This window comes from Mytilus galloprovincialis, chromosome 13, assembly GCF_965363235.1.
Source record: "Mytilus galloprovincialis chromosome 13, xbMytGall1.hap1.1, whole genome shotgun sequence".
NCBI classification, from domain to species: Eukaryota; Metazoa; Mollusca; class Bivalvia; order Mytilida; family Mytilidae; genus Mytilus; species Mytilus galloprovincialis.
Window position 1 is genome coordinate 63,658,799 of NC_134850.1, and position 27,560 is coordinate 63,686,358.

General features: G+C 32.6%; 1 protein-coding gene across 1 annotated transcript; it reads right to left on the reverse strand.

Moving 5' to 3' along the window:
* Nucleotides 1-781: 781 nt before the first annotated feature.
* On the reverse strand, nt 782-26,918 carry LOC143057710 (E3 ubiquitin-protein ligase mib1-like). Its single transcript, XM_076231078.1, has 19 exons — nt 26,786-26,918; nt 25,565-25,781; nt 21,650-21,821; nt 20,211-20,323; nt 18,724-18,930; nt 17,970-18,097; nt 17,165-17,275; nt 14,597-14,701; nt 13,230-13,437; nt 12,504-12,649; nt 11,729-11,877; nt 11,167-11,323; nt 10,691-10,851; nt 9,277-9,400; nt 8,726-8,834; nt 7,449-7,522; nt 4,158-4,303; nt 2,095-2,337; nt 782-1,404 (listed from the first exon to the last, which is right to left on the reverse strand). The coding sequence occupies exons 1-19, from the start codon at nt 26,786-26,788 to the stop codon at nt 987-989; spliced, it is 2,991 nt and encodes a 996-aa protein (XP_076087193.1). The 5' UTR covers nt 26,789-26,918; the 3' UTR covers nt 782-986.
* Between the last annotated feature and the right edge of the window lie 642 nt (nt 26,919-27,560).

Sequence of the window (27,560 nt, forward strand, 5' to 3'; positions counted from 1 at the left end):
AGTAAATAAGTAAATAAAGTATTACATGTCGCTACTGATTGGCATATACAAATATTCATCCTCGTCATCTGTCAAATCATACAAGTCTGGTTCACTAATTTAGATAGTATTCAATAACATATAAGCAAATGAATAAATAATAAAAGAAAATAAATAACAAAAATAAAAACATGATTTACGAGTTGCTCATTTGAGCTAAGTCAAGGCTACTTTTTTTTTAAATTTCAATTGATTTAATTCGTAATAAAAAAGACATTATACGTGTAACAGAAAGACAGATTCATATATATTGGCTTTCAAATACTCGTTTTTTAGCGTTCCTGGTGTAGTTGAATCGATAATGCGCCTCTGACATGTCCGACGTATGCAATTTATAACTTGTTGCTGCCTTTTGTCATTATCGAGGCAATATTTGTGCTGGTGAAATATCAGTCTCTGTGGATTTTATCAGTTTATTTAGTATTCATTACTTCGGTTATGGCATGATTAATAACAAATCTTTATAAATATTTCGTATATAAATTATTTATAAAATCGACGAATTGTTTACAACGCACAACGTCCGGAATCCCACCCGTGTATATTCAAGTATAAGCATCTACGAATACATGTAGCTTGCATTTCAAATTGTAGATATCATCAATATTTAATGTCCAAGTATAACAGTCCATTGTACATGCCAGGCCTTAAGCAATGTTAAAAAAAGAACTCATAAACAGCATCATTAAACCAACGACGTCTAAAAAGCTTGTAGAAATTCTAATGTTAAATAAGTATAAGAAAAAGTCATATAGCCTTTATTTGGTTTCATTAAAGCTTTATTGATAATTTTATTATGCAATTTTTTTTTTAATTTTAAAATCTGATTTCATACATAAAAAAGAGGTAAATAAATGGAGAATCTGCACCTCATGCTTTATTAACAAACATTTTTTTTTTCAGATATAGAAATAAACGTTTTGAATATAACCATTCAAAAAATTAAACTATGTGTATTCAATTAGATATTTTGAACAATACTGTGTGTTATCGAAAACACAATATATTCTAGGCTTAGTAACATTATCAACACAGCTATCAAAGAAAAGATTTGGATTGTTTGTATCTTGTAGTGGCGGTCTAACATAGTCATCTCTTCCACAACAAGTTTTACCCGCCAAAACTGAATACACAAACATAAATTTATGTCCGTTAGAATCAGATTGAGCATATCCATCAGAATACTTGGCATCTTTGGCAAAATAAGTTCCTTTGCCTAATAATGTACCAACTCTTGTGCCTGCCAAACGACAATCTAAATTCTGTTCCACAATCAAGTCTACCTTGTCAGGGAGTGTACCATGAAACAAATTCTGTTCGTTTGCACAACCGATTCCGTATTGTTTCTCAAGTTTTTTCTTCTTCCTGAAAATCGAATTTTGTATTTCATTTTATGAGCGCATTTTTTTTTCGTCTTATTCATATAACAAAGTTTTCAACAAAATTTTCGAGTTTATACGTGTAGAACGCCACATGCAGGGTGTGTGCAATGTTTGAAACGTGGTGGCGGTTTTGAAGCGAAGAAAAAGGATAAAGGTAACTGAAAATATCAAAATTTCTTTTTTGAGAATTGTTAAAACAAAATAATGAAATGCATGGAATGAACCGAGCCAAAATAAATTTCAAGCAAGCAGACATTTACAGTGCTCTGGTTTCTTATACACCTCTCCCTAGTTTTCTGTGCTGCATGTTGCGTTCTACACGATGGGTTTTTTGGCTTATGGGTGAACTATCCTAATTGACCTGTGATTTTCGATGGAAGCGTGCCATAAGGCATTGTGACGTAAAGATTTTTCCTTCGTGACGTCAAATGTATCGAGAAATCTTATCAATTGGAAGATCTTGTACAAAAAACATTCCCTTCAAGCATTTATTTATAAATATATGAGAAACAATTAAGTTCAAAGCACAATTACCTGTCGTTTATTTGTTGTAAGGGCAATTTATTTTCATTTATTGCATTTACTCTAAAAATACAATACAATCTAGTAAGCTATGACAATATACAAAAATAACCCATATTTGGAAAGACAAAAACTAAAATATAATACATACACTTGGTACATTTCCCAATTGAATTTGTCTTGGATTCTTTGTATTGACACGATTCTGGCCTGTGGTAATGTATTATCAAACATCTGTTTCACATCCTTCCACTGTTGTTTCATTAGATCAGTTTTCGAAGGTTCTATATTTACTCTCAAAATGGTTTCCTCACCCATATCATCCCAGTCCGCTGGAAAAGTAAATCCTGATTTTGTTTTTGCAAATGACTTTTCTATGACTTTTTTGGCAAGTCTGAAAAAAAGATGTTTTCAGTGTCATTAACTGTTAAATGTAATGAATATCAAGTGAATATACATTAATTTAATGTAAGTATACATATCTACTTTAACTTCAATAATTGTTTTTGATAACGTTAATTGCCTTATTTTTCTCTACATGTACTGAAGTATGTCCAGTGCACGATGTTTTGTCGATATTGTTAACATCGCAATGTCAACTTTATAGTGTCGTTATTGTGTAAACATTGTATCCTATCTTTATGTTCTGTACCTTTGTGTTTACATTGTCCAAATCGTATATTCGTGATGTTAACAATGTCGTGTCAACATCTTGTTTATGTTGTATATCGACTCTTCTGTTTACATCGTATACATGGTGATGTTGACAATATCGTTTTTACATTTTTAACATTGTATAGATGTTGTGAACCAAGTCTTTACTTTTGTGTTTTCATCGTTCACATCGTATACATCGTGATGCTGACAATATCGTTTTTACATCGTCAACATCGTAAAGATGTTGTGAACCAAGTCTTTACCTTTGTGTTTACATTGTTCACATCGTAAACATCGCAACATTGTCAATATCGTGTCAACATCGTGTTTATGGTGAATATAGAGTCCATATCTTTCTGTTTACATCGTTCACATCGTATACATCATGATGTTGACAATATCCTTTTTACATCGCCAACATCGTATGGATGTTGTGAACCAAGTCTTACCTTTGTGTTTACATCGTTCACATCGTATACATCGCAATGTTGTCAATATCGTGTCAACATCGTGTTTATGTTGTATATCGAATCTAAAACTTTCTGTTTACATTGTTAACATCGTGATGTTGATAATATCGTTTATACATCATTTTCATAGTCATAATCGTATAAATAATGTGTACCAAATCTATACCTTTGTATTTACATCGTTCACATCGTATACATTGTGATGTTGACAATATCAAAAAAGCTTTTTTATTCATTTATATAATAATTATTCAATGAAGTTTGTCGATAACATGTATACAGTTTGCATTATTATGGGGTTTTTTTAACAGCAAATCATTAAAAAAAATGTGATGTTATAGCTCTAATTTGACACAAAATAGTGTCAACATAGTTTATATGGCGATGTAAATAATGTAAACACAAAATCGTTTTAACATTGTACACGATGTTTATGATGTCAAAAATTTAAACAATATATAAGAGTTAAGATAATGTAAACGATGTTGACGCAACATAGTGTTAACATTGCACACATCGCGATGTTTACGATGTCAACGATGTAAACAATATATAAGGGTTAAAACAATATATACGATGTTGACACAACATCGTGTTAACATTTTATACATGCGATGTTAACGATGTCAATGATGTAAACAATATATAAGGGTTCAAACAATGTATAGGACGTTGACACAACATCGTGTTAACATTGTATACATCGCGCTCTTAACAATGTGAACGATGTAAACAATATATAAGGGTCCAAACAATGTATACGATGTTGACGCAACATCGTGTTAACATTGTATACATCGCGATGTTAACGATGTGAACGATGTAAACAATATATAAGGGTTGAAACAATGTACACGATGCTGACACAAGATCGTTTTAACATTGTATACATCGCGATGTAAACAATGTAAACACAATATATTTTCTAGATTGTATACATCGCGATGTTAACGATGTCAACAATATATAAGGGTTCAAACAATGTAAACAATGTTGACACAATATCGTGTTAACATTGTAGATATTGCGATGTCTACAATATTGATTAATCATCGTGCACTGCATGAACGCATTCACTTTAACTTACGTTTTTATTAAAAGTTTCTCCGTTTCATCTTTAGTTAAGTCTATAGGTGTTTTACCATTCTTATTTTGTATCAGTACGTTAGCTCCATTCTCAAGAAGGAAGCAAAGCACCTGAGTATCATCAGCCCCTCGCCTTTTCCGCATCATCTACATACAAATGATTCATAGATTAAATATATAGTGAATGTTTTCCGGAACTTTTATTAACTTATATGTGTGCTTCATTATATCATTATAGAACGAAATTCAAAACAGAGTGGCTGTGGTCATTGATTGACACATTAAATTCATCCATTGACTGGGACAATTTACGTGAACGTTTGTCTGTAACGACCACTGTTCACGACGTACCTACGATAGACATTTAAACTGTGGGGTCACCAAAGGTTTCTTAACGCCTTTAATTATAAAATAATTCGAAAAATTAATCAGGAATAACCTTTATGTTTTGATTTAAAATAATTGATATAAATCAAAACATCGTGTTATTTCTGATTAATTTTTCGAATTACTTTATTAAGGTGTTGAGAACCTTTGGTGAGCCCATAGTTTAAGTGTCTTTAAAAAGAACAAAGTGAGCAGTGGTCGTTACATACAAACGTTCACCTAAATTGTCCCAGTCAATGGATGAATTTAATGTGTCAATCAATGGCCACAGCCACACTGTTTTGAATTTCATTCTACAATGTTTACAGTGTACCAAGTTAAAAGAAAAAAAAGGTTTTACGACTCACTGTCCAATTTCAAACTCTGTCTAGGTGCTGTGATTTTTATCAGTATGTAAAAAAATCATAAAACTTGGATGAGAAAAACTTAAGTTCGAGTGTGGAAACGAAAAAAAAATATGTATACCAATTTTAAACGAAGCATAATTCTATAACGGTAAATTCGAACTTTGTCTGTGATTTGTGGTGTATTAGCCTTGTGTATGAGTCCATTGAAGGTAGCAATACACAGTTACTTGTTTTGTTTCGCTATTTTGGCCCCGCTGGATTTTTCTAATATGAAAGTTATTGTGTAATACAATTCATTTTTAGACAGCTGAGTACAAATTTAGCCTTCGAATCTATAATACTAAAATTACGAGGTCCAATTTGTCAGCCGTCATCACGTAAAAACGACGAATCAAAGAATTCAACTTTATATACAACTAATATAGTACAAAGGTGTAGATTAAAAATTACACCACTCCAGGCCCTTTTGTTTTCCACGTAATTAATATTGCCAATAATTAGGAAGTTCCGGGTCGAGTCCGATACCGATACCAATAGTATAATCACCTGTTACCTATTACCTTATCTGTACGTTCCGCATCGGACAGGCGCACCACCAAACGGTGTAATCAGGATTAATATGCTACATACACGGGTCATAATCACAGGGTTGACACTACTAAATTGTCAAATTGTTACCTATTGTAGTATTTTAATCCGTAAGACTTTCTAAGATAACAATACGAATACTAAAAATCTGGACTAAAAATAAGTTTCAATTTGTTAGCGGGCATGACGTAAAACAGCGAATCAAAGAATTCAACTTTATTTATAACTAATATAGGACAATGCTGTTGATTAAAAAAATACTCCATTCCAGGACCTTTTGTTTTCCAAATAATTAATATTACCCATAATTGATAAGTTCCAGTTCGACGGGTTCAAACAGAAAGATTTGAAAGCAGAGAAAATTGTGTATCTTATAATCGGCATGACTGTATCAGGTGATAGTACTAATACTAAAATAAGGCTTGCGCATAGTTATATACTTTAATTCAGTCACGGACCCGCGATATCACGGGTGTGTTCTAGTGGTTTATAAGAACATCAAGATTATTTTTTACATATTTATTGTCTATTTTCTGTTTGACTCTCCGCATTATCATAGCTAGATCGCCCATCGATCTAGAAATTAAAGTAATACTTACAAACACTTTTTGACGCGATTTACAAAAAATTTTCATTGGATTTACTGAAAGATATATGTAAACAGTTTCAGAAAATGAATTACTTCAAGCGATTGAAATTCTACTTTAGCCACATTTTGGGGAAATTTGTGACATCTTTTCCCCCTTTTTGCAATATTTAATAGCAAATAAATGCAGATTATTGCCAAGGATACACCCATAGAAATGATATTTTACCATTTTATATACTAGATATAAAATGTATGGAAGATTCTTAGTACATACATATGCACATATATATGACACAAACAATAAGCTTAATATTGCAAGAAAGCAATGAAAAGGGCCCGGGGATGGTAAAATTTATGAGAGTAAATTTTTGTTTTTTGTCCTAACTTTTAATTACTACCTAAATTTGCATGAGGAAAATTTCCGTTCGACTGTGGAAACGACACGGACGAAGAGACAAAGTAAAACATATTTTAATGCAACATCGTTTGTAACGTTCATTTTAATTGGACAACATCACCACTTTCCATGGCGCCAATTCACAATTGATGCTATGTAAACGTATGCGCAAGCTCATACGATGTATAAAAATGTAGAATTTAAGATTTAACGTTGTTTTCTATCAGTTTAAATAAAGGCAACCATATTGTTTTTAAGGTCCAAAGGAATCAATTGGCGATTTGATAGACGCAAATACTCGTTTACTAGCACCGCTAACGCTTCGCCAGCAAACTTAAGTTTCGACCATCAAATCACCAAATGATGTCGTCTGAGCTAAAGTTACAGTAAGGGACGACTTCAAAAGATCGATGTAGGATACAAAACTTAAATCAAATAGTTTGGGGGTGGGGGGAGGGGTTAATATTCTGCAAGTTTTGTATATCTAAAATCGATTTTTACATATATCCCTATTGGTAAATCAATTTTTCCCAAATTAAGTTAAGAGGGGGGGTGGGGGTCAGTGAAAAAACTATGTGAATTAAGTTTTTTTATCCTACATTGAACTTTTGATGTCATCCCTAAAGCTTTAAGTGCCCCCACTGACTATTGAGGAGACAAAATAGTTTGCCAAAGCTGATCCTGAAATCACCCTAATTTTGAGGGGGTCTCTCATGATTTTTATACTATTTTTTTTTTATTGTTTCTTTTCAATTTTATTATTTTTCTTCACTTATTCATTGTAAAAGTATCGATTGTTCTATTGGTGTTATCTATAATTGATTTTCAATATCATACGCTTTGTATTTATTCAGGATATAAACACAAACACATATACTATATAGACGCTTGTCATACAACGTAAATTGATTTCGGAATATCTATTTAGATTTGTTTTGTAGTTGGGTGTACCACACGTCCAGTTTAGTTCAATCTGATACCTACACTAGAACTTTTCTGTGTCTGAAGAATATGCAATGCTGTGTCGCCGCTGTTGTCCTGCGCATTTACCGAACACTCTGTAAACAAATGTTATTACATAAATATATATATATATATATATATATATATATATATATATATATATATATATATATGAGTCTGAAAGATTGTGTAACAATACCGATAAATAGATGGAAAACAAAACACTAAAAAGTGTTGAATATCATTGCACAAAGATGGAAAAACTGAACAGATGATATAAATTATACAATAATTGCAAATATTTCGGCTCAACAAATGGCCTTCTTCGGTGACAAAAGTTTTAACAATAATGAGATATAATGTATAAGGTGTAAACATAGATCACTAATAATACAGGTAAGTTTTGGTCGATTGATTTTAATCCAAAATCCTGAATATAATAATATTAACACTAGACTGTAAATTTAATTATTTCTTTCTATTGATTCCATCTGGATGGAGGACACCCAGTGTTTTTATCCAAAACCTCTCCCGATTTTGGATAAAAACACTGGGTGTCCTCCATCCAGATGGAATCAATAGAAAGAAATAATTAAATTTACAGTCGGTTTTGGATAAAAACACTGGGTGTCCTCCATCCAGATGGAATCAATAGAAAGAAATAATTAAATTTACAGTCTAGTGTTAATATTATTATATTCAGGATTTTGGATTAAAATCAATCGACCAAAACTTACCTGTATTATTAGTGATCTATGTTTACACCTTATACATTATATCTCATTATTGTTAAAACTTTTGTCACCGAAGAAGGCCATTTGTTGAGCCGAAATATTTGCAATTATTGTATAATTTATATCATCTGTTCAGTTTTTCCATCTTTGTGCAATGATATTCAACACTTTTTAGTGTTTTGTTTTCCATCTATTTATCGGTATATATATATATATATATATATATATATATATATGTTTTTCAATAAGAACATTTGAAATGATTGCCTATCAGACAACTCTCCTTCAGAGACAAAATAATATAGACGATAACATTTGAAGATCTTAAAAATATATATATTTAAAAGAAAGACACATTGATTGCCTGTAACCCCCATTGGATATTTGTTTTGTAATCTGGCTTAATTACTTATGTCTGCTAGATAGTTTATATTCCATATACACAGTTTTGTCCTTCATTGAATATTTTAAATCAAGTTTTTTGCATTGAATTTCCCCTTTCGAATTTTTAATATTAGATTTTTGTCCTATTATAAATTGCTAAGCAAGCTACATATACATTACCAAACTTAATTAGTTGTTCTACTGATTTTAACGTTCCACCACTATACACTGCACTCATAAGAGGAGTTCTTCCTTTGTTATCCTTGACATTAATATCTGCTTTTCCGGTCTACAAATGGAATGTAAACAATAGTAGGAGACTGATCAAATATAAATCAGATGGTGATGTCATTTATCAATATGTTTAATAGTTGATTGCATATGAATAGCTTTACGTTTTCAACCATGTACTCTTACAATATTCCATCAATATCCATCATTTGGAACTGATGTATGTATATTCTGTACAAAATGTAATAAGAATTGACATTCTTCAGCAATGAGAGACATAATGTTGGTTTGGGGAATAAGTTTTTTTTTAAGTTTCTAACTGTATTTTAATATTTCTTCAATAGCATATTCTTAAATTACTTAAAAGTTTTTGTTTACTTACATACCATTGTTAATATACTTTTACATTTGTTTTATCACAAAAATTCAAGAATATTAATGTAGGATAGATTATAAACTTTATAAAATAGAAATCTGATACCACACGTGAAGATACATACTGTAATTAGACAATGTGATATCTCTACTTTGTTGGTTGCAGCTGCAAGATGAAGTGCTGTACGACCATCACTCATCTTATCACTTGTACATTTCTTATTAAGTCTGACCATCAGGTCCACTACGCTAAAACATAATTTAATCATTCGTTAACATTTACTTTTTTCTCATAGCAATAGTTTATGTGTACAGTATGTGTTTACTAAAATCTTATATTGTTATAAAAATAGTAGTTTTGAAAGTAATTAGAGTAAGCTTAAATACACAACAGGTGGATTATGACTATCATAGAGAGTTGTCGCAATGACAATCATACAATGCATTCAACTTATTGCTCTGCCTTTTATCAAATATACATTATGAAAATCAGAAAAGAAGATATAACATTCAAATATGATACATCTGGCCAAACAGTTGACTTGAGTATATAAATATGGTCTCCCTTTGCAGTTCTCCCGTTCGTTAAGTCCAATCCTTCGTGCATGTTACTGTAGCATTGTTGTAAATTTGCACACACAGTTATGTCTGGTCGAAAGGCGGGCGTTTAAAATTCCGATGCCATGTTTAGACTGAACAGAGTGCCCTTGAAGATAAACTTTTTGGTGCATCTAATATTTTCCGATGGACATATAATAAAATCAATCAATGTTGTAACTATGAACTTGCAAATCCTTAAATTATATGAAAACTAAACCATAGGGAAAATAAAATAAGACGTTTGCTGTTTTCTCATTCATTTTTCTATTAAGTGGGTTGTCTTTTATGCTGTTTTCAATTCTAGACATAATGTTGTTTTGGTCCCCTTTTATATAGGTAGATTAATAAACAAATAAATAAAAGCTTTCTCATTTAGATGCAAGTTCAATAAATTCAATATATAGACTGCCTTGTCTTTTAATATAAGCGACACTCTTTCGACTTTACTCAAGTACAATACCAGTCAAACTTATTACTTGCTTTGCGAAATCATTGTTATAGGCCGTACGGTGATCTATAGATTTCATGTTGGTCTCTTGTCTTATTGGTAATCATTCAGCATGTGCCTTTTTATATTATAATGAATTTATGGTGTGTAGTGGACATATATTGTTTAGCTGAGATTTTCATATAATAACAATATCTATCAAGTTGCGTTGCTTGCTGAAAATGTTATAATTTTTTGCGAAGTATTTTATAACTCACACTATAAATGTAATGCCACTTCTCACGGCGTTTATATTAGGAAACGACCATTCAGTTTAGATATTCTCCCTTAAAAATTAAAAGTCGTTCCCTTAAGACTTTATCCTATTGATGACAAGTGTACGCCAATATCATGCGGTTAGCTTTAACTCATCTGATTTTTTGTTTATTTTCTAATTGTGAACATGTAGCATGTCCATTGCTATTCACTAAAATATTGACTAAAATGCATACTATTTATTATTCTTCATCACAGCGAAACACAATACAGGATATCCATTTCCGTTTACTGCTGAAAACTTCGCCTTCTTTGATCTAAATATAGATTTGAGTGTATCATGTGGGCAATCTTTCTGTGATACAACAAAGTGCATGACTGTGTCCTTTTTAGCGTCCTAAAATGAGAATAGAAAGTCAGAAAAATTTAAGAGTCTTCCAAAGATAGATGTGATTGAATTCTAAAGTGAACACTTTGCAAAATTAAGCAGTATTCTGTCTAAAACATTCTTTTGCTGAAGAACACCGTTATTTAAGATTTACTTCATTTGTTCCCTTTTTTATTTAAAAAAAAACAAAATCATCATCTCTAAATAAATGAAATCGGGTGAAGAAAAGGAAAAAGTTTCCCTACAAGGAATGAAAAAAAAAACAGAAACATTAAATATGACTCAATTTAGTATAACATGTTTCAAATCAAGTACTAATTTTACCTGTAAACTAGGATCAGCCCCTTTATCTATCAAAACGTTACTGCCTTTCCAATTGCTTTTGTTGACAGTAATGTGTAATGCTGTTTGCTGTTTTACATTACTGATGTTGACGTTAGCACCATTGTCAGCAAGATGTTTCATAATGCCAGATTCATTTCTATAAATTTAAGTAAAACAGCTCTCATCAACAAAGAAGATGGAAACTATACATAATGTTTGGATGATTGTTTTTACCCGACAAACTTTTTAACACCTCAGGTTTGTCATCTATTTACAAATTTCAAGTTTTCTAGAAAGCACACGAGTTCAAGAAAAAACTTTTAAGTTTTACACATTAATTCTTTTATGTTTCTACTGTTTTCAATATGACACCTACTGGTATAAATTATTGTTTTTAAATTATCATGTTTCCTTCTCGGTACCTTTATTAATTTGTTTTAGAGAATACAGTATCTATATCTATCTATCTATCTTTAAACTTATTATTCTAACTTGTATATTCATATAAATATTTATATGTATGAATGCATGGTTTCTGTAGCTTATAAATTACTACTAGTACCCATTTGCAGCAAGATGAAGGGCAGTATCCCCGGCTTTGTCCTGAAGATTTACAGATGCACCATGTTGTACAAGAAACACCACAGTATCATACTTTCCTTCGTAACATGAAACTTGCAGTGCAGTTTGGTCCTTAAATGTTTCATCAATCTGTATAAACCATATTAAAGTCAGTAATAGAGATTCAAAGTATACGTTTAGATTAAATACATAAAAACACTTATGTTAAATTATAAAAGGTAGACGAAATATCTCATTTTGGCTTTCTTCTGTGTTGACATGCATATGAATTTCCTAGTAGTCAAATATTAAGAAGCAATACAACAGTGTTTGTCACACCGTTTAAATCATTTTAATTTAGTTTGAGTGTTGATATTACATTTTCTGAACCAGTTTTAATGTACTGGAGGTACAATTCGACAAGTGAAATATCTGGTAAACGTCTACTTACATCTTTTAATATATGAACTATTGACTCTGTGTTCAATTGGTGACAGTTTTTCAATTTTTAGTTTAACATTTGTGAATTCAAAAAGCTTACATTATAGATTATACCATTGGTTTTTGAGTTTAAATTGTTTTAAACGTTGTTATTTTAGGATATGTTTGTAGCTTGGTGTTCGGTGTGGATCAAGGCCCTATGTTGAAGATCGTACTTTAACCTGTAATTGTCAACTTTTTACATATTTTAACTTGGGTGGAGAGTTGTCTCATGTGACTCTCATGCCATATCTTCTTATTTCTTTTTAAAAATAAAACATGAATAAAAATGAGACCTTATTAGGATAACGATTGATCAATCTTCGAATAGTTTCCAAATCTCCCTTTGAGGCAGCGTCAACGAGTGAAACATTGACGTCAGCGGATGTTTGTTCCTCTTGTAGCAAGTCATAGAAAAAGTCTGCCAGGTTTTCTGAAACCTCTGGATTATAAACAAAAACAACAATAAATGCGTTTTTGAAAGAAACATTTTTTTACATTGTTTCATTATCACAATATTTTATTTTTTATCAAAATTGAAAAATACACAAAGACATTTTAAAGGCGTATCTCTTTGATAAATTACAAAAGGGAGGCGATACATTATTTCGAAATGACCAAGTTCGTTTCATTCTATAGTAAAAGTGAACAAACCATAACAAATACGATTTTTATAAGATAACTGTATCATTGCTGTTAACCGAACATTTCAATTACGTTAACGTTACATTCAGTAAATATTGAATCAAAACCGATGTTAACCCAACAAGTAAATATTATAAAAAAAGGAAATATAAGATAAGATCAGATAAGTTGTGGTTGATCATTCTAATTACTATGCCAAGCGGCCAATTTTGAGCTATAGATAGAACAGTGAATCATCTCATTTTGGTTACACATGTAGTATTTTTACGCGAAACGACCATCCTCCTTATAACTACATGTAAGATGCAGTACTTAAGTAGTTGTCGTCAAAAATCGGGTCGAATTTACACCTAATAACGGTAACTAATATGTGGTACCTGTATAGTTGTCGTCGACACTGTCATCTGTATCATCAGAATCATCGTTGTCGTTATCTGTACAGGCAGCTAGAGCTTGCTTTGTTAAACGATCGCCCTCTATGGGTGTGATACACGTTGGATTAAATATCCATTTTTTGTTTTCTATTTGTACCATCATATCGCCTTCGTTGTCCAATCGTACTATATGTCCATTCTTTCCTAGCGCCTAAAACAATTAAAATTAATTTCGAATATAAATATATTGGTGATTGGTTCACCGAGTAATTACAGAATCGTCAAGTTTCAATTATATGAATATTTTTTATTTATCTATTTTTCAAAAAAACGCAGCGTATCGTTCATAGTTTATCTATCTATTAAGTTTCAATACTCTAAAATTATCGTTTTAATTTTTTTGGATTTTTTTCTAATATAATGACTCAAGAGCATTTAAGATTGGGTGTGTATTTTGTAAAATCAACAATGGATAGACACCAATGTTCAGAGTTGGTGATGACTTAAGGAATTCAAAATGATTTTTAAAAAAAGGTGAATGACACTGGCCTTTCAAATGATCCAAAATGCAAAACATATATTCAAATATAATGACACAAGGATCGACACCTGTTCCAATGCGATGATGACTTCAAGAAATAAAAATATTCCATAATTCAACATTTACAATCAAATAAACCAAGAAATAAGTATCATTCTAATATGACGTGCTTCTTTCGCTTTGTGGACAAATCCATGCTATAAAGCCAATAAAATGTGATTGCACATGCGTATATTGACTTTTCCAGAATAATGAATTTTATTAAATTATCATGCAATTAATATATTTTCTTAACTTTAAAACACTTTCAAACTCTTAAATGGTGCACATGATGTTACTAATTCATTTATTATGACTGTAATGTGTTGCATTCCCAAATTGACATATTTGACCTGTTCAAACTCCTCCCTCTGAAAAATCACAGTGCCAGCCGTTTGCCTCTTTACAAACAAAAGAGGTAGGTTCATGGAAGAGCCTACACAAACGCTTTCACATTTATACTTATCGGACACAGAAGCTACCTTATTGTCCTATTCAAAATCGAAATAATTGATGCAAGCTATACTTTATTGTAGTTTTAACATGAGTAGGCATTATATTCGTATTATTTTAGCCTTCACTATCGCTCGGGCAAAAGTAATCACGAATATAATGGTGTCACATGTTTAAACTACAATAAAGTATAGAATACATCAATTATTTCTTAAGTAATATCAACTAGTTTTTAATCAATACATGCATATGCGTTGGCATAAAGACACAAATAATGACCAAATCAACTGTTAAGATATGGTGATTTTGTTTCTTTCCATCTTATTTGAACTCTTACATGTTTCATTTCATCGTTCCATCCTCCGTGTCCTTTTTGTAACTCCTTCACAACTTTGTAGTCTTTGTGTACTTTTACAGGATCACCGAGACTAAACGTATGTTTCTATTAAAAAACATAATCATAACTATACTTTTGTAAAAGATGCAAATACAAAAGTGTTGTCTTAAAGGTATTTTCAAAGTTTATATAGATATATTTATTATATACTTAGTAGTAAATACATTTAACTTGTATGTGTAATACAATCATTGGTAAGCGTGCTGTATCAGCCACCCGTGATGATATCGATATCAGCACGGTTGCAAAAGCTTTATCACACCTTTAATCTGTATGACATCACGTCACCGATTGCAGTCAATCAAAACCCTAATCTGTATGACGTCAAATCAAACCTATAATCTGTATGACGTCATTTCAAACCTCCTTATCTGTATGACGTCATGTCACATAAAAAATATCTACTATATAAAATTGAGAATGGAAATGGGGAATGTATCAAAGAGACAACAACCCGACCATAGAAAAAGAAGGTCACCAACAGGTCTTCAATGTAACGAGAAATTCCCGCACCCGGAGGCGTCCTTCAGCTAGCCCCTAAACAAATATATACTAGTTCAGTGATAACGAACGCCATACTAATTGTATATAATAAAGTGTTAATGATATGGCGTTTTCAATATCACAAACCGGATCAACCCTCAACCAATATAATCCCTCGAGCAGAGCTCTTGGGATTTATTGGTGTCTCGAGTTGATACGGATGCGATATTGAAAACGCCATATGATATTCTCTATATATTATGTGTTTTTTTTTCGAATTATAAAACTATATCTAATAGTATATTTGTGTATATTTTGACAACAACGACACGCCAAAAGTGGAATCAAATGGACAGAATCTAGTAAAGAACTTGACTTTTGTCTTTAAACTTTGATTTTTGCTAGTCATTGCAAGGCTGTAACTAGGCATCTTATTTTAGTGAGGCAAAATAATTGAGCCGAGCGAAGCGAGACAAAATTTTTTTTTGGAGAGTATGAAATGAATGGTGCAAAATCCGGCATTCTAGGCATTTTTAGAGAGTTTGATAATGTTTTGAATTTGGACACTTTTTATATAAATTTTTCATATTTTAAGACTTTTACTAACACCAAATTTTTAACAACTTTATTTAAATTTATATGTAAGATAATCATCCAAATATCACTGATTTGAGTCTGCTGCCAGAACATAGAACATACATCGATTCAGTAGAGTTTTCAAAATTTTTCTATGGACGGTTCAATCAAATCGTTTCAGAATCATAATTTGGTCTGCTGATATCCTTATCGCGATGAACATGGAGCATGACAAGACCGCACAATCTCTCGCCACTCATGCATGCTCTTTTCTAAGTTTTCAGTTGTTCCAGGGCAGTCTGTGTTTCTAAAGGTAGCACATCATCATCAACACAATGATCAATGTCTTCTTCCAATTCCTTCTCCATCAGCAATTCGGTAGCAGCATCGGTAGTAACAGTTTTGTTTGCAAAAGGGAATTGAGCTTTCCTGTAAGCACCATCATACGTGGTATTTTGGTTCCAGAATCTATAAATTTAGGGGTTAGGGTTTGGGGGTGTCCGATTCCGAAACCCCGAATATAAAGAAATGAAATTCCGTAGTCCCGAATAAGTAAAGACAAAATCCTGTGTTAAAGGTTCATCGATTCCTCAATAATATCAAATTGGAATATGGGATATTCTTTCAACTTTTAAGGTTAAAGAAACATGGATAAAAACTAATCCTTGCATTCATGTTTCATATTATTTATATTTCATTTATCTGTAAAGAGAAAGTTTAAAGTTCGTGAAATGAATACGCAGACAGGATTTGCCCCCTTGCGATGCCCAGTACTTGATTTGTCAAAAGTTGGTGAAATGGAGAAATGAATACGCAGACAGGACTGCCCCCTTCCGAAGACCAGTACTTTATTTGTCAGTCTACTTATCGTTTTTTTATTGTTCTAATGAAGTTATATGCAATACTCAGACTCTGTTCACAAAAAAACTAGTTTACTAGAATTATTCCTTCTCTACCTTCCTTTTTCTGCAAGAGCCTGTTTTTAACTAAAGATCCATGATGATTATCGTTCCTAGGTTAATGTAATCGAGAAACACCACCCGTTGAGATGCTGAATTATGTACAGGAAGAATAGTTTAAAAGGAATGATGACAAGTTATAGAAATTAAGGTTGAGACAGAACAACAAATGACTATTATATTTATATATCTATGTATTAAAAAAAATAATCATTGTCGAAATTTTAGTGAGGCAATTGCCTCCCTTGCCTCAATGGTAGTTACGGCCTTGCATTGCTTTTTTAATATCAAATTTGAATTCACCGCAGACGACCGGCGCCCAGTAATGTTAATAGTCAAATGGTCTTCAAATATGCGGTTTAATAAACAACGCAGTTAGACAAAGACATAAACTATCCATTCTCAATTTTAATAAAGCAATCAGGCGTTTTGAAGAAACAATGACATCATAAAATACTGTGCTTCGAGTTATGCTACTATTTACACTTACTCTAAATAGAGCCATCCTGTTCACAAGCCATGTTCTACTATCTTCATATTGTAATCTGGCACTCTTTCCACCATACAGAAAACTGGTTATTGTTCCCGTTTCCTTTAGACACTGTAATAATCAAAAATGTTCCTTCACATTATGGTTAAAACGCATAATTGCACTCCAACAAAGGCTTCACTGTGTAGCTCTATTTGATCTCGATATCATTTTCATTCATTGTCGTCACTTTGAAAGCATAACTGTTTTATCAGCTAGCTTACTATTGCATTTTACACAATATGTTTTATCAGTCTTACGTTGTTTATAATATTCATCTGCTCGACCAGATTTGATTTGTGGCATTATAGATGAAGCAGATCTTTTTCAAATGATATTTACACTGTGCAGTTATGTTGGATTGTTCACCATTGTCCCAGAGCTAAATTAGGTGTATGGTTGTGTGCTCGTATACAGGTGTAGCCCCACCACATGATCGATGTATCATATGTGCCTATACCAAGTCAGGAGCCATGTTATTTTGTGGATATTGTAAGTTTCTATCTATCATATATGTTTTTGTTTTGAACTCAAATTATGGAAGTTGTTTTTTCTTGTTTGAATCATTACACATTTTGTTATCTTTTCGTTTCAATGACATTTATCTTTATAATTACCTCTTTTTATTATACAAAATATTGTCTATTTTTATTAACAAACAATTCACTTAATGTACGGTTACAACATTTCATTAATATTTTCCTGATGTATAAAGATACCTTAATTGGTATAATACAGGATTTTGACGTTCATAATGAAAACTAACCTGACCCAAGCCATCGTCCCAACCACCGTATATCGGATCCTTCTGCATCTCAATAAAGTTTTTTAGTGGAAGGTTTACTGTTACTTTGTCACCAATTTTTAAAGCAATTTTTTCAGGATCGACAACATCTGCAGTTAGATATCATATACATTGTATATAAAGATAAAGAGAAGTGGTAGATTGGCAATGAGTCAACTTTCCACCAAAGTGCAAATGAAGTGGATATAAGCATTTGTAGATAACCGTTTAGCCTTCAACGATGAGAAAATCCCATACCGTTAAGTCGGCTATAAATGGGCCGACATGAAAAATAGGAAACAATTCAATTTAGATAAACTTAAATCTTGATTTATAGCAAAACTAAACGAAAAACACGAACTAACCACACCCACTTAACTACTACTTCTGAATTTGGACGGGCGCATAAAGAACGAGGCGCCGTTAAACATGTTAATGAGCGTCGACCCCCCCCCCCCTTTTCCCACCATAACCTGGGACCTCATCTGCTTCAACAAAATAAGACCATCTTAGAGTACTCAAAGATATTGATAGCTTGTTCAAGTCAATACCAACTAATAAAACAAATCTTCGACAAAAATGTCAATCAGTTCATACCCTAATTCTTCCTATAGATTCAGTGTAAAGACGTCAGTCTTCAAAAATCGGGAGAAAAATATTACCTTCCGCAATTCCAAAAAGTAGGCATCGACAGATTTTAGTATCGTGACAGTACATAGACAAAATATTTACTTACTGACAACGGGTAGATGATCACAGTAATAGTTTCCACCAGTGTTAGTATCTGTCTTATCAACACAAATCACATCAATACAACCTTCCGCCCCAACACGATAGTTCTTTACTGATCTATCTGACTTCCATACTACTTTAACGCCTCCACGATATCCATTCGTTCCCCATGTACATAACTCTTTGATGACACCGATACCGGACTCACCACCTTGATTCGAAGACAAATGTGTGTTTTCATCAAAGTTGTACAATAATGACGAACATTTTTTTACCTTGGAATTAGTGGTTTCTGAATATACTAAGAATAATTTTGTTTTACTATCAACCAATCATCAGTCTATATTATAAACAGGTAATTTACATATTTTTGTTTGGTTCATGAATGAATAGATCGTTGTTTAACGTCCAGTTGAACCATTACTTGCATATCAGGACGCCGAAATGTTAAAATTTTATATGAATATTTATTATTTTTTTATAAGGACGACATAAAGAGTCTGACAGAGTTTTATCTTTCTGATTTAAATGGTAACAATTTGTAGGGCAACATTTCGCCATATCGGGACACGTAACTCATTACCTGGACTGACCTTTTTTACCGCCTTGACATTAGATACCACATGTTCAACGGAGAAGCAACAAATACTAATTTACAAGGCTTTAGCTTGTACGGTCGATGGTCTAACTCTAGAAATTTGCATTATGCCAATTTAGTTCAAAATTCATTACCTGATATGTGTGAACTAACGAGTAAATATTAGATTGTTGGTCAAATATATTGCACGGTTTATACTTATAGATATCTCACTTACATATTAAACACAAGTCCGTTATGCCTTTCTTTCATTAACTTTACGACAAATTCAAATACATTTATTATTGAATTATGTAAAGGAATAATGCACGCTTTAATCAAAGAATAGACAAGGCATCCTATAATTCTGACACTGAGCCGAACAGTATTTACTCTTAGTCATAAATACCTTGTACTTATCCAAGGTCTACTGTATTCGATTTGTTCAAAGATTTTTGATTTTGTTTGAATCAATCATATTTTAGCAAACGCATTAGATCTCAATAATGGTAAGCATTTGCCCCATCCAATATTGACCCGATAAATTTTGGTTTAGTACAATGCCCTGTGTAACGAATATATCATGATTTTGTTATCACACGAATTCTTTTGTCTTTTTTCATGATAAATTCCGTATCAGAAGAATTGTTTAACGAATTTAAAATGTTTTTAAAGACACCACTCGTTTCATGCATACGTCATAAACACAGGGTAGCAACACAAAAAAATCTGGTTTTTTTTTTTTAATTCAGACTTAAGTGAATGGTGTAAGGGAGATTATTGGATTTGACTTGAAAAAAAAAATGCACTGAATTTGTTAGGATAATATCAAGTAAATAAATTGCGAGAAATTACTCTAAATCAGGATTATTGTTTTTGTCCTGTTTTTTTTTTTATATAAATATGTGTCGTACCGTCGTCATTTTTCCATTTCCAGTGAGGTCCTCTCATTACTTGTACATTAGGGAATAAACCACGTGCTGTACTCCGTGAAAACTTGTTGTCCGCTCTAGGTGGTACGTTTACACTAATGAAGAACAAAACTATTGATGGTTTACATGTACATGTAACGTATAGTAGTCAATTATTTCACTGATTTGAAAATAATACTTGGACGAACACATTGTAGTTCTAAAGTGCTATATTAACGTAAAATATTTATGTTTAAGTATATAAATGTAATAGAGTTACATGTATGTCGTTGCAGCACTGCGCACTACTTGACATTGTTTGTCTTTTTTTTTTTAATTTGAGGATAAATTTTGAAGATACACTATCGCACATTCGGTTAACAACAGTACTGCAGACAAACTGATCTGTGAATGTGCAAAATTTGCTTTTAGTACTAAAAAGTAAATGGAATGTCGGTTCCATCCTAAATAAAACTGATTCGGGTAAGTTTCACTGGTTTGACGTTCATACCACGACTTTTTGTATCTGTCTTTTTGTATTATCTGCTTTCAGAAATGTTTCAGTTTAGATATTTCCATTTTTGTTGTTTTCCGTTGTGGTATGATTGCGAATAAAACACATATCAACCATATATTAAATGTTGACGATGTACGGCCTTTAACAATGAGAAGATCCATGCCAAATAGTCAGCTATTTACGACCCTCATATAAATTATGGGAAAAACCTTTAAAACGAGAAAACAAACGACGTACTAAGTAACAATATAATTTACGAAAAACTAATATGACCGAACGAATCAATGCCAACTAAAATAAAAGTTCTTGATTTGGTACAGGCTTATAAATAAAGTGAACAAATTTGTTAGCAGTCAATTCCCCCTAACCTCGGACTGAGGTCTAGTCTATAGAATAGTTGATTGTTTTTTATGAGTTTTTTTTTTTTTGTTTATTTGCTATGGTTGATTTTTTGTTTTTTAGTTACGATTTTTTTTTTAACCATATATGTTAATTATATAACGTGTTATGGCTTTTTTCATGAAGACTGATGGTGTAGAATACATTTCTTTTTTGGCAAATTGTTTGCGAAAGTAATGTTCGCACTTACGTTTATTAAAATTGTCTGCAAAATGTGTTTAAAGAATCTTATAAGCATATCAAGTCCGCATACAGACCAAAAACGTCTGCATCTCTAAATTTAAAATATACCGGGCAACTACACTTGTACGTGTACCAGACATGAATATATTTAATTTGTATTATACAACACGAAATCGAGGAACTACATGTAACCTCTTTTAAATATCAATTATAATTTTTTTGTGTATAATATGATAGTAACAATCCCATTTATGTTTTTATTTTCATCAATTTGGAACCCTAATGACACTGCATCTTTAAGCAAATAAGATTTATGCAAAACCAACTAAACATGATTACTTACGCTGACGACTGCGGCGAGTCAATCCTTTCAAATGAATGATGTATGTCATGCTTGTCTGTCATGTAACATGATGAACACATATTGTATTGTCCACAGTCACAACATTTCCATCTGGCTCCACGAATATCATTCTCTTTACAACTATCACAATTTATACTAGTGTGGATGACTCCTAATATAACAATAAGAATATGTGGTATTATGGCCAATTAGACAACTATTCCGACCAAAGTTCATAGGAATTAAGTGAATGTAAGTAATTATAAGCAACCGCACGGCCTTCAACGTTACAGCCTGAACATGCATTTTTTTTTACCAGAAACCCAAAGGATAAAAGAAAGACTAAAATCAAAACAAGAGTGCACACACTGAAATGTCTCGCCTTCTATACTAATCATTGATATTATGTTGATAGTCCTAAGTATAAAGCTAAGCTTTATTACAACTGTCACATTAACTTAACATTAACCAAGATAACTAAACAAAGACCAATGAACCTTGAAAATGAGGTCAAGGTCAGATGAACCATGCCAGGCAGACATGTACAACTAACAATGCTTCTATACAACATATATAGTTGACCCATTACTTATAGTTTAAGAAAAATAGCCCAAAACACAAAAACTTAACACTGTACAATGAACTGTGAAAATGAGGTCAAGGTCAAATAAAACCTGGGCGACTGACATAAAGATCATAAAATATTTCCATACACTAAATATAGTTGACCTATGGCATATAGTATTAGATAAAAAGACCAAAACTCAAAAACTTAACTTTCACCACTGAACCATGAAAATGAGGTCAAGGTCACATGACATCTGCCCGCTAGACATGTACACTTACAATCACTCCATACAACAAATATAGTAGACCTATTGCATATAGTATGAGAAAAACAGACCAAAACACAAAAATTTAACTATAACCACTGAACCATGAAAATGAGGTCAAGTTCAGATGACACCTGCCAGTTGGACATGTACACCTTACAGTCCTTCCATACACCGAATATACTAGCCCTATTGCTTATAGCATCTGAGATATTGACTTGACCACCAAAACTTAACCTTGTTCACTGATCCATGAAATGAGGTCGAGGTCAAGTGAAAACTGTCTGACAGACATACGGACCTTGCAAAGTACGCACACATCAAATATAGTTATCCTATTACTTATAATAAGAGAGAATTCAACATTACAAAAAATTTGAACTTTTTTTCCAAGTGGTCACTTAACCATGAAAATGAGGTCAAGGACATTGGAAATGTGACTGACAGAAACTTCGTAACATGAAGCATCCAGGTCTTCCACCTTCTAAAATATAAAGCTTTTAAGAAGTGAGCTAACACCGCCGCCGCCGCCGCCGCCGCCGCCGCCGGATCACTATCCCTATGTCGAGCTTTCTGCAACAAAAGTTGCAGGCTCGACAAAAAATAGACCAAAAACACAAAAACTTAACACTGCAATGAACCGTGAAAATGAGGTCACGGTCAAATAAAACCTGCACAACTGACATAAAGATCATAAAATATCTCCATACACCAAATATAGTTGACCTATGGCATATAGAATTAGATAAAAAGTCCAAAACTCAAAAACTTAACTTTGACCACTGAACCATGAAAATGAGATCAAGGTCACATGCCATCTGCCCGCTAGACATGTACACCTTACAATCATTCCATACAACAAATGTAGTAGACCTATTGCATATAGTATGAGAAAAACAGACCAAAACACAAAAATTTAACTATAACCACTGAACCATGAAAATGAGGTCAAGGTCAGATGACACCTGCTAGTTGGACATGTTCACCTTACAGTCCTTCCATACACCGAATATACTAGCCCTATTGCTTATAGTATCTGAGATATGGACTTGACCACCAAAACTTAACCTTGTTCACTGATCCATGAAATTAGGTCGAGGTCAAGTGAAAACTGTCTGACAGACATGAGGACCTTGCAAGGTACGCACATATCAAATATAGTTATCCTATTACTTATCTATAATACTAAAATGACGAGGTCCAATTTGTCAGCCGTCATCACGTAAAAACGACGAATCAAAGAATTCAACTTTATATATAACTAATATAGTACAAAGATGTAGATTAAAAATTACACCACTTCAGGCCCTTTTGTTTTCCACGTAATTAATATTGTCAAAAATTAAGAAGTTCCGGGTCGAGTCCGATACCGATACCAATAGTATATTCACCTGTTACCTATTAGCTTATCTGTACGTTCCGCATCTGACAGGCGCACCACCAAACGGTGTATTCAGGATTCATATGCTATATACACGTGTCATAATCAGCGGGTTGACAATACTAAATAGTCAAATTGTTACCTATTGTAGTATTTTAATCAGTAAGACTCTCTACCTTATCTGTACGTTCCGCATCTGACAGGCGCACCACCAAACGGTGTATTCAGGATTAATCAATATGCTATATACACGGGTCATAATCACAGGGTTGACACTACTAAATTGTCAAATTGTTACCTATTGTAGTATTTTAATCAGTAAGACTTTCTAAGATTACAATACGAATACTAAAAATCTGGACTAAAAATAAGGCGTATAGGTACAGTTTTCAATTTGTTAGCAGCCACGACGTAAAAGAGCGAATCAAATAATTCAACTTTATCTATAACTAATATAGGACAATGCTGTTGATTAAAAAATACTCCATTCCAGGACCTTTTGTTTTCCAAATAATTAATATTACCAATAATAATTATTAATAAGTTCCAGTTCGACGGGTATAAACAGAAAGATTTGAAAGCAGAGAAAACTGTGTATCTTATAATCGGTATGACTTTATCAGATGACAATACTAATAATAAAATAAGGCTTGCGCATAGTTATATACTTTAACATGTTTAATTCAGTCACGGATCCGCGATATCACGGGTGTGTTCTAGTAATAAGAGAGAATTCAACATTACAAAAAATCTGAACTTTTTTTCAAGTGGTCACTGAACCATGAAAATGAGGTCAAGGACATTGGACATGTGACTGATGGAAACTTCGTAGCATGAGGCATTTATATACAAAGTATGAAGCATCCATATCTTCCACCTTCTAAAATATAAAGTTTTTAAGAAGTTAGCTAACGCCGCCGACGCCGGATCACTATCCCTATGTCGAGCTTTCTGCAACAAAAGTTGCAGGCTCGACAAAAATTACGATTGCTCTCTTATTCTTTTCCCGGATTCTTTGATTTCGGAAACGGTAACAGCCAATCTAATCTCCCACGCGACATATCAGTAAACAGGAGCGATGAGAGATCGGTTTTTAATTAGATTGGGTAACAGTATTTGTTGATTGTTATGTGTTAGCTTCTTCTTGTTTAATTGTTTTTATAATATCTTCTGCAAAGACACAGAGACAAAATACATAACAAAATAAATTGAGAATGGAAAGATGGAATGTGTCAAAGAGACAATAGCCCGACCAAAGAGCAGATAACAGCCGAAGATCACCAATGGGTATATAAAATCTATGCACGCATTTATTCAAATGAGGAGAAAGACAAAACATGCCGCACTGTTCAATATACAAGTAGGAATGAATTCAATGTTTATTGTATTTAAATTGCGTACCTTTTCTTATACACATTGAAAGGAAAATAGTTATATGTTTGCTACTTAAAGTCATTTTTTTTTAGATTTTCAAGCAGTCATTATCAGTTTTTTTTTGATTGGACTGAACCATTATATATTAACCTTTAAAACTGTAAAATTGAAAATCCTTCACAATTGCAATTTAATAGAAAATAAGTCAAGACGTACAATGCTCTAATTCTCTATAACTAAGTTTGAGAAACTACAAATAAGGTTTGAAAAAAACATTATTATGGTCAACAGCAAAATTAATATAAAGTTTACATAAGAAAACTTTACCTGCAGGTGCCGAATCAAAGACTCTAAGATCATATTTTCCATGTTGACCAGCACGGTACCTCAACTCTCGCCCAGAATCCCAAATGACCGTGACTTTCTTATCATCCGATCCTTCTTTAGGCACATACACAATAGTACCGAGAAATCCTTCACCATTATCTTGTCTTTGATTATTCCAATCAGGTCCACGTACGACCCGAAACCCCGTTTTTATCCGCTGAAAGTGCGAGTGATACAATGTATATCAATAATTTGCATGTACCGGAATCATTAAAAACTGAGATTTCTGGGGTGTTTTATTTTACATTGTCTCGTATTTCTGTCAAAATTACTTATGTTTCAGGAATTAATGTAATGTTTTTTTTTTTCTTTCTATGAAAAATATTTAAAAGTATGCACGATATTTTTTATGTTATTTCAAAACAGACAAAACATCACAATACGGTCTTTATATTCAATTCTTAGTTCCAACTTTTGTGAGTAAATCCTGAAAAACGTTGATGACGTCACGGTAAAGTGACAAAATTATGTGTATGAACTTAAAACCCAAAATGTTAAGCCTGAAGATATGTTACATCGATATATCATGTAAACCATCATGTTGGTGTTACAATATGTTTTCGGATATTTACGAAAAATAATACTTGTATGATGTGTCTAATTATGATATTCATTTTCATCTCATACAAGGCTGGCTGAGTCTATTTCGAGTGGATTTGGCGCAAGAAAAGTTTTATTTGCGATTTATCAAAAATCAGGTCATGCATTTACACGGGGAGGGGGGGGGGGGGGGGGGGACTGAGTATACTTTGCATCATTCCTTGAGCACGATTATATACATGTATGTCCAACTGTTACTAGGCAGAAACATGCATTATTATACGTTTTGACCACCCAAATCCAATACTATCAGATGGTCGTCCAATAATCTGTAGTAGCGATGTGGGAAGACACTTTTAATAACAATGTATATAAAGTACTAAATTATTCGACTGTATTTAGTTATCTGAAAGCAGTGAGTTATCGATTCTGTTTACGTTTGCGACATTTTCATATATACATGTGTATATATAGTCTTTATAACGACAAAAACTAATATCAATTCATACATGTAATAATTTTTATAAAAACCAAAACAGAAGAGGGTCTGAAATTCACCTTAATGAAACTAATTATTATATGAAATATCAATTCATACTAGTAAAATATATATGTACGTACCATTTATTCAGCCAAAGTGGTAAAATTTCATTTACTTGTCATGTATTTCTTACACATTCTTTACTGTGACCGTTTATATAACATCCGGGTTGACATGCCGATATATTTATAAATACATGAACATAGTCAATGCGTTCAATAAATAAGCATTGTGGGTACTTAAACAGGTAAATGTATTTAAATACATTTATTTTCATCCGCGAAGAAAGGATTGTTTTCTTTTTATTCCAAACCAGATCTACATATAGACGTCAAATATGTGTTATTTTATAAGCTGATTAGTGCCTTATTATATTAAAATCTGAAGTCTTTTTATGAGATAAATTACGGGGTGAAAAGTTGGTATGAAGTGTTTTACAGAAGACTGTATTGATAAGTCTACTGTATTCATTTTTAGCTCACCTGTCCCAAAGGGCCAAGTGAGCTCAAAGGGCCAAGTGAGCTTTTCTCATCACTTGGCGCCCGTCAGTCCGTCGTCTGTCGTCTGTCGTCGTTAATTTTACAAAAATCTTCTCCCCTGAAACTACTGGGTTAAATTTAACCATACTTGGCCACAATCATCATTTGGGTATCTAGATTAAAAAAAAATGTGTCCCGTGACACGCCCAACTAAAAAAGAACATAGGGGTAAAATGTATATTTTGGCTTATATAACTCTGAAACCAAAGCATTTAGAGCAAATCTGACATGGGGGTTAAATTGATTATCAAGTCAAGATCTATCTGCCTTCAATTTTCAGATGAATCGAACAACCGGTTTGTTGGGTTGCTGCAGC